Source organism: Drosophila sechellia, chromosome 4 (assembly GCF_004382195.2).
Source record: "Drosophila sechellia strain sech25 chromosome 4, ASM438219v1, whole genome shotgun sequence".
In the NCBI taxonomy this organism is placed as follows: Eukaryota; Metazoa; Arthropoda; class Insecta; order Diptera; family Drosophilidae; genus Drosophila; species Drosophila sechellia.
Window position 1 is genome coordinate 452089 of NC_045953.1, and position 12894 is coordinate 464982.

The 12894-nt window shown below is 32.3% G+C and overlaps 1 protein-coding gene across 8 annotated transcripts; it reads left to right on the plus strand.

Moving 5' to 3' along the window:
- Nucleotides 1–3146: 3146 nt before the first annotated feature.
- Nucleotides 3147–11101, plus strand: LOC6619459 (calcium/calmodulin-dependent protein kinase type 1). 8 transcript variants are annotated; one of them, XR_004362285.1, is made up of 11 exons: nucleotides 3162–3299; nucleotides 3368–3582; nucleotides 3645–3779; nucleotides 6857–6901; nucleotides 7174–7248; nucleotides 7304–7442; nucleotides 7936–8200; nucleotides 9635–9761; nucleotides 9820–9907; nucleotides 9966–10580; nucleotides 10644–11101. XR_004362285.1 is itself a non-coding variant. In XM_032723895.1 (10 exons), the coding sequence occupies exons 2-10, from the start codon at nucleotides 3467–3469 to the stop codon at nucleotides 10191–10193; spliced, it is 1218 nt and encodes a 405-aa protein (XP_032579786.1). In that variant the 5' UTR covers nucleotides 3162–3299; nucleotides 3368–3466; the 3' UTR covers nucleotides 10194–11101. The 8 variants fall into 8 exon arrangements, 7 of the variants coding, with proteins under 7 accessions (XP_032579791.1, XP_032579792.1, XP_032579788.1 ...); XM_032723895.1 differs by having other exon boundaries at nucleotides 9966–11101; XM_032723896.1 differs by having other exon boundaries at nucleotides 3180–3195; nucleotides 9966–11101.
- The last annotated feature ends 1793 nt before the right edge of the window (nucleotides 11102–12894 follow it).

Below are 12894 nucleotides of genomic sequence, written 5' to 3' on the forward strand. Positions count from 1 at the left end.
CGTAGAAATCGAATTCCTTCAAATCGACCTTCCTAAGATCCCTTGTGTGTCTAATTGCTCGAGTCGTAATTAAAATCCATCGTTTTACTGCTTTTACGCACGCACTCAACCACTCACGTGCATTCGCTTATATCATTTTTATCACTTTATATTGTTTTATTTTATTTCTGTATGTGGAATTCTCCTATCCTATGCCACAATTTTATGTATATGTGCAAATGCAATAACACTTGCGACCATCGTATAAAGCTGAAGTAATTGTGGGCGTGGAGACCCAAGTGTTCCTACTTTAACCGTGCGTTATGTTAGCAGGAGTCGAAAATTGCCAACATTCTTTGAAATAAACATATTAGCTCGCATAATAAGAGAAACAATCTAATATATATAAAAAATGTAATTACTGCTCTTATATGTGACCAGACCGCGATAATTCGAACAAACCAAAGTTGGTCCAATTATTTCAATCATACTAGAATTATAGATCTGGTAGCTTTAAGTCATAAATAATCAGGGTATTCCATACAACATCCACTACTCAAATAAGACCCTATAAGCAAGACCCACTGAACTTCATTAAGCTCAGTCAGCAATCCCATATTTATTTTATTTTGAATTAATTCGACGCATTTGCATGTGTGGGTCCCCGTTGTTCCGCAAAATATCATATCTAATTTGAGCTAATATATTTCTTCATATTGGTTGGAAAAGTTTCGTTTTAGTTCCGTTTATTTCTTTTTATTATCTATATTTGCTCGATAACAGGGACATCGCGCAACTCTTATAAATATCTTAACAACCGGCGTTGTTGTCTTCTTCTCACAGTTAATATACACAGTTAATACTTTGAGTTAAATATATATATACTTGAGCAGGATAGTTATATGTATATAACATATGTATGTATATTATAAAGTATATAGTTATATACTTTATATTTGTCTGAGAAACACACAAAAGCCACTCAAAACTGCCACGTCCACACTTGTCGAAAGTAATTTGATTTTTTCCCATTTCATATTAACAAAAACCGGCTGAGTAATAGCCAGTTAAGAATTATGTTTTGCCTCAAAAAGGTTTTCTAAAAATCGATTATAATTTTAATTAACTTGAAAATTTTCAATTCAAACATGGGACGGATATATTGGTATCTGTGTGAAATTGTTATTATCTAATGTCACAGTCACTTATCTAAAAAAAAAAACAAATTTGAATGTACTCCATCATAACTTATTTATTCATCAAAATTTTGCAGAAAATGAAAATTTATAATACATTAAGCTTAAGCATTTTTTTCTTAAGGCGCAGACTAATGGTAGTTGTTTAAATTAGAACATCGCAGCGTTTTCATTTCCCAACTGTTTCTTTGGAATGATCTGTAGTAAGTTGAAATATCGCACCGTGTTCCAGTCCATTAACGATTCGCAAGAATTATTATTTCCATTATTGGTTCCAAGATTTAGTTCCAAGATATCAACAGGGAATCAATAGAGTACAAATATAAATTTGCTTAAATATTTTAATAACCTAGTAATGTTTGTTACATTGTTACATTTATTCAGGTTTAATGTAAGCAGGCACATTAGAAGCAAGTCAAGTGTCACAATTTTAAGAATCAATGCTAATTTTTCAAAATAAGTTTGTCACGCCTAAAGTTCCACTTAGATTTGGAAACAATAGAACAGTGTTTGCAGGGTAAGCAAATATGTGAAAATCGTACTGGGCATTTTTTTATATCTGTAACTCCAACTTTATATTTTTCGAGTATGTCATTTATTTCTCGGAACACCATTGGCTGACATTATTTTTGATTTATCGCGTAAAATATAAGTAACTAATCTTAAACTTAAATTATTTTAGGAATTCAATTTATTTAAATATATTTTCTATTCATTAAAACCTACATCGGCACACAATTTTGGTCAACAAAATTTAGTTAACGCAAACATTTATGCTCCATGCTTTGTATGGAAATCATTTGTTTTTTTGGGAATAAGAAAAATAAGTAGTTTTATTTAGGGGAGCCGAATCGTCTGAATATTATGAATTATTTATACAAATATTGATGGTAAATTGATGGCTTTCTCAGCCGTCAGCGACGTCATAAGCTGACCTGACCATGCTGTGGTGCGTTGCCATCAGACGGCGGAAAGAAAAATACACAAGCAAAATGATTTTATTTTGATTTATGATGATTTATGAATGATGATTTATTCAATAAAAAGTATACAACATCAACTGTGGTTTTTGGAAAACAAAAATATATGCATGTTAAACAGCTTAGTATTTTAGCATATATATGGAGCTAACTTTGTTTAAATTGTTTTTAGAAAGGTGATTGCAACAGCAGTGAAGAAGCTCATAAGAGTGTGCATTCTTGAAAAGCATCACTTACTGTCGGTTTCGGTTGAAAGTTACTTTAGCAAAAGATTTTAACTGTATAAATGTATAGTATTAAGAATTATGTATAAAAAATATCAAAAAACAACTTTAAAAATTTGCTTTGCAAATAAAAATCCCAAATGTATAATCACTAACTTACTATGCTATATGTTTATTACAATTCGCTTTTGGGAACAACTACATATACATAGTTTATTAGTACACAGTTTTTAGGAAAAAAAGCTGACTGGTCAACACTGCCACAATGGTTGCGCCAGCGCCTGAATAAAATCAATAAATCAATAATAAAAGTAATTGTAATTTCTAGCGTGCGTACTCCTTCAAAACAGACATTACGCTGCTACGCACAAGTATTTATAGATTCGGAGAATACTTACTAAATATTTGTGTAAACAAAAGGACCTGTAAACAGTCTCTAGATACATTTGATGAATTTTTTTAAATAGAAACGTGTTGACTTGCAACAAAGTCTGCAATATGGAGAACGTTTTGAAAATTCGTCTTTAATTGTTTTCAGTTTTCAAGTGAAACCACCGGGATCCTGCGCTTGTTTTTTGGTTAATTCGTTAAGATATTCGGCAAGATTAAAATTATACTACTTAAACATATATTTAACATATATACATATATATGTAAATACAAGCATAATATAACAATATATTATAATATATAATATATAAATATATGATATATATATATATGTGTGATATGTAAATATGATATGTATATATATATATATAATATATGTGTGATATGCGAGTGTCTGTTTTCGACTACAGATGTACGCAATATAAGGTAATCAGCTAAAATTTAACCTTTGGCAGCTGAGCTCATTACTGAGCGGAATAATTGAGCTCCCAACAGAAAACAACTGCATTGCTTTGTGTCTAGCGATGTATGTATGTACCTGCTTTTGTGAATATATATGATCGTCTTCGCTGATAGGGTTTGTCGTTATAACTTTTAGAACCCTGTGAGAAGTCTGGCTTAAACTGTTGAAGAGTAATAACGATGCGAATTTCGGCAGTCTAAAATACAAACTACTTCGAAATCAACTTGCTTAGAAATGCCTTTGTTTGGCAAAAAGGATTCGGGCAAGAAAGCCAAGGCGAAGGACATGAAGGAGCTCAATAAGCAAGTGTCGATTGAAGAGAAGTACAATCTTCACGGACTCCTGGGGACGTACGTGCTAAGCAAAAATATGTTTAAGTATTTTAATGACTAACCTTCTTTTACCGCTTAAGTGGAGCCTTTTCAGAAGTACGCCTAGCGGAAAGCAAAGATTCGCCAGGCGAACATTTTGCAGTGAAAATTATCGATAAGAAAGCTTTAAAGGGAAAGGAAGAATCTCTGGAGAATGAAATTCGCGTTTTGAGAAGGTAAGGAAGTTAATTTAGAGTTCACATTAAAAGGAAAATAGGAGCCGATACAACTTGGAATAAATAAAATAATAAGTTTGTGCCTGTAAACCGAAAGAAAATATGAAATTTGAAAACTGACAATTCTTAACTTTGCATTTGATCATTAAATGTTGAACGAAATCGTTTGTTATTATATTTACATATAAAAATTTAGATTTTGAAATGAAGTTCACAATATTTAAACAATTATTTTTTATTCGTGGTATGTGATCATAAACCAATTAAAAACAACAAAGTCAATATGCATATTTAAGTCGCGTCTACAGAATAGTGTTTGGTGATCGGCATAGTGAAATCCTTAGTTCAAATTTGTACTGGCTAATTTATGTTTAATATTCACTTCTTTTTCTTGATCTTACATTTTCCATTACTAAGAAATATAAAAGTATATGTTAATTTCAGAGATTTTAATTTTTATTTATTAAAATTTTTAATAACATACCGATTAAGATATTACAATTGTGAAAATAGTAGTAATAGTATGAGTAAAATAGTTAACATAACTTGAGTAATGAATGCTCAACCATAACGTACGTTTATGTAGATGACCGCATTTGCTTATAAACAAAACTTTCAGATAATTTTAACAAAAAGTTAGGATAACACTTTATCGTTGCAATGCGCGTCTGTTTAAAATCAAGGGATTTTTTACAATCCAACAATTAGGTGAAATTAAAGTATTTTGTCCAGGGTATATTGGTTTTATCCTTCTTAAAGTATTAAAAAAAGTATTTTTTAAATATTTTATTACTGCCAGTTTATATAATCTTTGGTTTGCCGAAGGTAGCTTCCTTTCTTGTTTTAACCTAAAAAAATACCTAAAATTTTGTTCAAACTTTCAGAATTGCTAGTCTAAAATATGTTTTAAAATTTTTGGAAACCATTTCTGCTATAAGTAGTGTAGTTTGAAATGTATGTTTTTAAACAATCCACATCAAAGTTAACTATCGCTGTAATACCTAGCCGAACGTTTGATCTTAATTATACCCGTTACTCGTAGAATAAAGGGGCATACTAGGTTGGCTGTAAAATACGCAACGGGTAAGTAAACGTATTCGACCCTATATAACCCCCTATAGAATCTTAATCAGGATTAAACAGGATTGGAGTCGATCTGTCCAAAGCTATAGTGTTGCAGTGCAAGTTTGTTCATATGGTTGTCACTCTAACGGCCACAAAACCTTTTCTGTTAATCATTGGACTTGTCAATTTCTATCGATATACCAAAAAAGTTTTGCCACTCCCACTGTAACGCACAAAACTTCACGCCCACTCTAACGCCCAACATTTGGAAATATACCGAGCTCAATTCCCATTGCGAATACAAAAAAAATTCATTTAAAGAAGGCATTTGATTTGACATATGTAAAATTTTACTTAACATTATTTACAAAATTCACATTAGAAATACATATACAGTGCTCTTAACGATTAAATAATCGTTATTGTGTAGATACACAATACTATATACTCTGCAAAGGAAGAAACACATATCGCTTAAAATTAAATTAAATTTAATAAATTAAAAACAAACCACGCTAGGAAAATACCAATACGCTTGCTTGTTAAACTAAATAAAAGAACCGCTTTTTATAACGTAAATTAGCTAAATATTTGAAAAAATATGGTTAGTGCATATACACATAGAGTTATATGTGCATAATACTTACTTACAGGTCTTTGGTCTTTCGCTATGTATCTTTTCTTAAATCTAAAAACCGGGACTGCTTACGCCTGAAATTATCGACTTAGAGATCGTTTCGTCTCGATATCAAGAAATATCTTCTGAGAATGGTTGAGGCCACTGAGTGCGCTGGGTACAATCGATCTCGGTTTTTTCGTTCTCAATTTTTTGTGGGTGGCCAATTTTATTAATATTTAATTAATATCAAAAAAAAATTTTTTATAATACATTATTTAGAGCATTTGAAATTATTTATACCCGTTACTCGTAGAGTAAAAGGCTATACAAAATTCGTTGAAACAGGCAGAAGGAAGCGTTTCCGACCATATAAAGTACATATATTCTTGATCAGGATCAATAGACGAGTCGATCTGATCAAAGACACTAGAATATTATTGACCCTGTCCGCCCGTCTGCCTTTCCGTCCGTATAAACGTCGAGATCTCAAGAACTATAAAAGCTAGAAGGTCGGAATTAAGCATACAGATTGTAGAGGCAAAGACGCAGCGCAAATTTGCTGACCCATGTTGCCACGCCCACTGTAACGCCCCCAAACCGGCAAAAACTGCCTCGCCCACGACAGAAAATTTGTTGGATATATTTTCATAATTTTATTAGTCTTGTAAATTTCTATCAAATTGCCAAAAAACTTTTTGACACGCCCTAAAACCACCCAAAACTGAAACGCTCACATTTTTGACAGTTTTTTTTTATCAAATGGATAGAAACTCACAAGACTACGAAAAATAACGGAAAAATATTAAAGCATCAAAAGGTTTGATCGTGGCAGTTGTGGGTGGTTTGTGGGCGTTAGAATGGGAGTGGCAACAAAGTTTTTAGAAAAAAGAAAATAAAAAAGTGAAGTTTCTTAATATTTTTAGAAATAAAAATATGAAAACAGTCAAAACATTATGCAAAAGTGTGGGTGTGTCAGTTTTTGGGCGGTTTGTAAGCGTTAGAGTGGACGTGGCAATATGGGTCAACAAACTTCAGCTGCGTCTATGTCTCTAGAGTCGGTATGCCTAATCTCAACCTTTTAGCTTTTATAGTTTCTGAGATCTCGACGTTTATACGGACAGACAGGACATGGCTATTTCGACTTGGCTATTGTCCCTGATCAAGAATATATATATTTTATATGGTCGGAAAGTCTTCCTTCTACCTGTTACATATTTTTCAACGAATCCAGTATACCCTTTACTCTACGAGTAACGCGTATAAAAACCTATTAGGAAAGCGTTAACAGAGTGTTTGCGCAAGCATCTTTATTTTCTTGGCTTTTTATATTGATTTTCTTGTTTTATAAACTCGTTCTTGTTGTTTCCTTAATTTACTTTCTTTTCACGTTTAGGTTCAGTGCAAATCATTTCGATGGCAAATGTCTAAATGGAACGCGGTGAGTTCATATCCCAATCCCATTTTGAACTTACTGTGCACTCGCATATGAGTCAGTCTTCGAACAGCGATTCGAGGCTTCTGTCACATAACGTCAGATTGATTATAATTCAAAATAGCTTCTCAAGACTAAACTTTAGGTATTGCGTTAAAGGTGTATTTAAAATATTTTGCGATTTCCTACATCTCACGAGGTCAAACATTTATTGCTTATATTCTTTTAATTCCGGCAGATACCCACAAAAAATAAATTGATTACAATTTTACTTCCAGGTTAACTCATCCAAATATAGTGCAACTCTTGGAAACGTATGAGGACAAGTCAAAGGTGTATCTCGTGATGGAGTTGTACGTTAATGCAACCTGTACCTAGTTGTTTTACTTCCTTTTTTGGTACTTCCAGGGTTACTGGTGGCGAACTCTTTGATCGCATTGTCGAAAAGGGGTCCTACACTGAAAAGGACGCTTCTCACCTTATAAGACAGATACTAGAAGCGGTTGATTATATGCATGAACAAGGAGTCGTCCATCGTGATCTTAAGGTAAGACATTTTTATCTGATTTGTATCTTGTATGATCATTTGGCACTTAGGAAAGGGAAATAGGAAAAAGAAATGTATAGGCAATGGATCTTTGAAATCTATATGGGTTAACGAAAGGTAATACATATTAGCCTCGCCTGTTTTTTACACCCGTTACTCGTAGAGTAAAAGGGTATACTAGATGATTCGTTGAAAAGTATGAAACAGGAAGAAGGGAGCGTTTTCGACTATATAAAGTATATATATATTCTTGATCAGGATCGATATCCCTGCCTGTCCGTTCATAGGGACAAACGTCGAGATCTCAGGAACTATATAAGCTAGAAGGTTGGGATTAATCGTTCAGGTTCTAGAGACATGGACGCATATCCTAGAAAATGATGCAATTTCGACTTTGCATTCACACTAGCTAAGTAACGGGTATCTGATAGCCGGGAAATCGACTATACCATTCTGTTTTGTTTTTTTTAGTAATAATGATGAATTTTTACAGCCGGAAAACTTACTATACTATAGTCCAGACGATGATAGCAAAATAATGATCAGCGATTTTGGCTTATCTAAAATGGAGGATTCTGGAATTATGGCTACAGCCTGTGGGACTCCAGGATATGTGGCTCCTGAGGTGCTGGCGCAAAAACCATATGGAAAAGCCGTCGATGTGTGGAGTATTGGAGTGATATCATACATTCTTTTATGCGGCTACCCTCCGTTTTATGACGAAAATGATGCTAATCTTTTCGCACAGATTTTAAAAGGTGTTATATAAAATCAGTGAAGGAACCTAACTTCGGTAAGCCGATGTTTATAGATAGATCCCTGCACAAATCAACAGTGTTCCAAACATGTTTTTCATCCAAACATTTTTACAGTACTATTGAAATGTTTTCAAATACCTAAATTAGTTTAGGATGTAAAATAAAAGAAAATAACTTAGATCACTCTTTCGTGGTTAAATTTGTAACTGTGAATGTGTTGAATTTTTGACAATTTTCCACCTCAGGTTTTATATATTATATATTATATATTATATATTATATATTATATATTATATATTATATATTATATATTATATATTATATATTATATATTATATATTATATATTATATATTATATATTATATATTATATATTATATATTATATATTATATATTATATATTATATATTATATATTATATATTATATATTATATATTATATATTATATATTATATATTATATATTATATATTATATATTATATATTATATATTATATATTATATATTATATATTATATATTATATATTATATATTATATATTATATATTATATATTATATATTATATATTATATATTATATATTATATATTATATATTATATATATATGACACAAAAGTCAATTTAGATTAATTTCAACACTATTTGCGTTTATTAGACCAAAATATTTTAACATGAATACTGTTGATTCACGTAGGATTCTATTGTATACCCTTGCAGACCGCTACGATGATGTAAGAATATATAGTCGTCCGAGCCTTAATCCCTTTAATACTCAGATTTGTTGGACAACAATTACAATAGGCTCTGCAAGGATATAAACGTATCTTCCCTTGATTATGCCCAGGTTCCTCCAATAAAAATGTTTTTCAAAATCATTGATTCATATAGCAAGAATATTTATGAATTAAACTTTTTTTAGGTGAATAGACATATTAATATTATTTTATATGACTTTTTTATTGAAAAGCCGCTTCAAAATGGCTGCCAAAATACGGCATTTTATCACTGGGTGACGGGATAAGTTACGAAGGAATCATCCAAAGTATAAAATAATTTTAGCAAGAAGCTTACAATGCAGTGTGAAAGAGACATTTTCGACCATATAAATAATGTTTATTGTTGATTAGTATCAACAGCCGAATCTGTTAACCATGTCTGTCCGAAAGATTCTACGCAAAATAGTCTCTTAAATTTATTGCTATCTGCATAAAACTTAGAAAAAATTTGATAATAATAAACAATTTAAATATAGTAAATATAATCCATTTATAATTTTATGTACAAAATTTTTAATATTTAAAGGAACTAATTTTTTGACGAGCAACGACTTAAGAGGGAAAGATACAAATAATTTCAGAAAATACCAGCCTATGGATCGCTGATTATCCCTAAATGTTGATCAGTTATTAACAACTTTATTTTGATCTTAGGCGATTTCGAATTTGATTCACCCTATTGGGATGAAATCAGTGAGTCCGCAAAGCATTTCATTAAAAACCTTATGTGCGTGACGGTAGAGAAGCGGTATACTTGCAAGCAAGCACTTGCCCATGCTTGGTAAGTGTTAAATATCAAAAATTGAATATTTTTTATTTTGTGTGCCGTTTCAAACAAGGATTTCTGGAAATGAGGCCAGCAGCAGAAACATTCACGGAACCGTGTCAGAGCAGTTAAAGAAAAACTTTGCAAAATCTCGTTGGAAGGTAGGTGTAATAAATTATACAAAATTGTAATCCTCAAATTTGTTTATTACTTTTTTAGCAAGCCTACTACGCCGCTACAGTGATCCGACAAATGCAGCGAATGGCGCTTAACAGCAATAGCAATGCTAATTTTAATTCTAGCAATAGCAGTAACCAAGACTCTACCACTCCAACAGCAGCGACTGGAGATTGGACTTCTAACGTTCTCTCATCGCAGCAATCTGTACAAAGTCAGGCACAAGAATTCAACAAGTCGGGTGGCAGCACAAATGCAGCATCGCAGTAGCAAAGTTTATATTCAAAATAATGTTACATTTATATTGTTTTGAATTACATTTTTGAATTTTAACAATTCTAGTCTAGTAAATATCTCGTACTAACGAATCCGATAATTTCTCAATCGAAAATGCCAATCAAATTACATGCGCAGCGCACCTGCACTGTTTCATCTTTTAGTAATATTCACATGGCGTAAGAATACTACTTAGATAACAATACACGCTATTGAATTTCGAATTGACGATTCACATTGTGTTATGCAATTTCAAGGTTTCAGTTTTTCTGGACTCGATAAAATAAAATTTGACTATTTCTCTTACAAATCAACGCAACTGAACATCTGCAGCAAACTTGCTTACGAATAATAGATGCGGTACATTGCAATACAATAAATGTAATCATTTTTACCTGCTTAAATGATTGTGATGTTTTTCCACTAATTTTTATTCTTTTTTAGATAACCAACTTTTGTACAGTTTTCGTAATCAATATTTTATTTAAAAATTTTGTATTTCCATTTTTGGATTAATGAACCAGTAATATTAGAACAACGAGAAGCCGAGAAATCTTGCCCAACTCAGCGTTCCATCATTTCAAAGATAATTTTCTTCATTTTACGTGCGACAGGTGAATGAATTTAAAGCATAGTAGGTCTGAAATGACCACCTTTTTGGTTGGCAATCAAATATTAATTGTCATGTCAAGCTTTCGATTTCAAGAAAACGCTTGTTAAGCAGTTGTCCATAATTTGGTGTTGACTGGAAATTTTTAGTAATAAGATGCCATGAAAACCAGCAACTCACAATTATTATTAAAATAATACTAGGCTAATACTTTCTTGTAACAAATATCTATATTAAACATCCGAAGCGTGATCTCACCAAAGATTATGTTTTTTCGTCAATCAATACCTAATTGTTGTTTGCATCTATATTTATTATTTAACGAGATTATACTCTCATGCTTCGTATACTTCTTAGTCTGAAATAATACAATTATATTAAAAAAACGTTTTTGTTCATATATTCCTTTTTTATTGAAATATAAAATACTAATATTACATAATAAAACTGTTTAGTAATTATATTTATCCATATGGGCCCATGCAAATATGGAAACAATTTGTTTGAGTTTTTAAAACATCAAAACATTCATTTTTATACGCGTTACATGTGGGCTAAAAGTATATAAGTTGTACTCTCGTTCATGTCCATTCCTGAATCGATCTGGTTAAAGAATAAGACAAAGAATGCAAATTCCAGAGATTTAGGTACCTCGCAAGCACAGCGCGCATTCTAACGACCACAAACCACCCACACTTTTGAAAAAGACTTTTCATATTTTTATTAGTATTATACAATTATATTTCTATTCAAATCTTTATTCATAACAGTATTAGTCTTGCCAAGTTCTATCTATATGCGTGGAAAATGCTGAAAGTTCTCTTTCGCACCTCTACTAGCTAAGCAGCAGGAAACTCGAAGCGTTCCCTCTTGCTTAAACGTGTGACCGTGGGCCGCTAATCTCTAGAAAGAACAATTCTACAGCACCCATAGTTACCAATATCTCGACGATTATATGGTCTGGTCGATTTGGTTAGCGATCCTAAATTAGCATATATGTATGTCTATTTATGCTGTTTATACTGACGAATCAAATAATCATAATCATAATCATATTACTCTGTAGGGGTCATGCAACTCACACAGTGATTTTAGATTATGTAGATTAAGGTATGTAGTTTCTAGTGAATTTGCTTGGCACAGAGAAGTATAGCCGACTAACTAATCAACTTCACCAATAAGCTTACCAATAAAGACTGTTCCAAGCATTGGTCGACGGTTAGCTAGGTAAATTAAATTAATTAAAGGTAGTACTGGTATAAGGAGGTAATACAGTTGCATCCCAATTTAGGCACCGCAAGGCAAACAGTAAGAAGTTTTTTTAAACGGATTCAATGTGGTCCGCGTGAAATACGTATTGTGGGCTCCATGTGGTCTATACTCAAGAATCGGATGGACTAGTGAAATGATTTTGGTCAAGTCAGGATCATCAAATTCCTTTGACCACCTTTTTATGAAACCATTCGCACTCCTGGCCTTATTGACAATAGTCGAAGTATGGTCTGATTTAAATTATTATTTAGGGTCCAGAAGAACACCAAGATCGTCAACACTTGTTGTTCTCTCCAAAGAACACACACACACACCACCACCCCACCCACCCAGTGTTGGTCGTGGGTAATGGGTTTACACGACAAAAGGTCAAAACATTAGACTTGAAGCCATTTAAGTTTGGTACATTATCACACCATCATATTTGAAAGCAATCTAGATCGGATTGTATGTCCAAATGGCAAGAAATGTCATCATACTTGAGGCATAATTAAACATCGTAAGCGTACATAAGTATACGCGTATGTTTTATTGCTAAGGGGAGGTCGTAAATAAATAAGATAAAAAGGAGCGGAACAAAATGGCTCCCTTGTGGGACACCGGATGGGAACCGGAGAATACAAGAAAAAATACTGCTATTCAGATAACTTAACATGCAATTTAGATCAACAGGGAAACCTAATAAATCAAGTTACCTTACTAGAAGAGAATGATTAACAAGCGTCATGCTAAAAGTCATATGCTAAAAATCAGTGTAGATGACATATGTTTGAAGATTATTTTTAATGCCCTCTATTACGAAGGAAGTTAGTG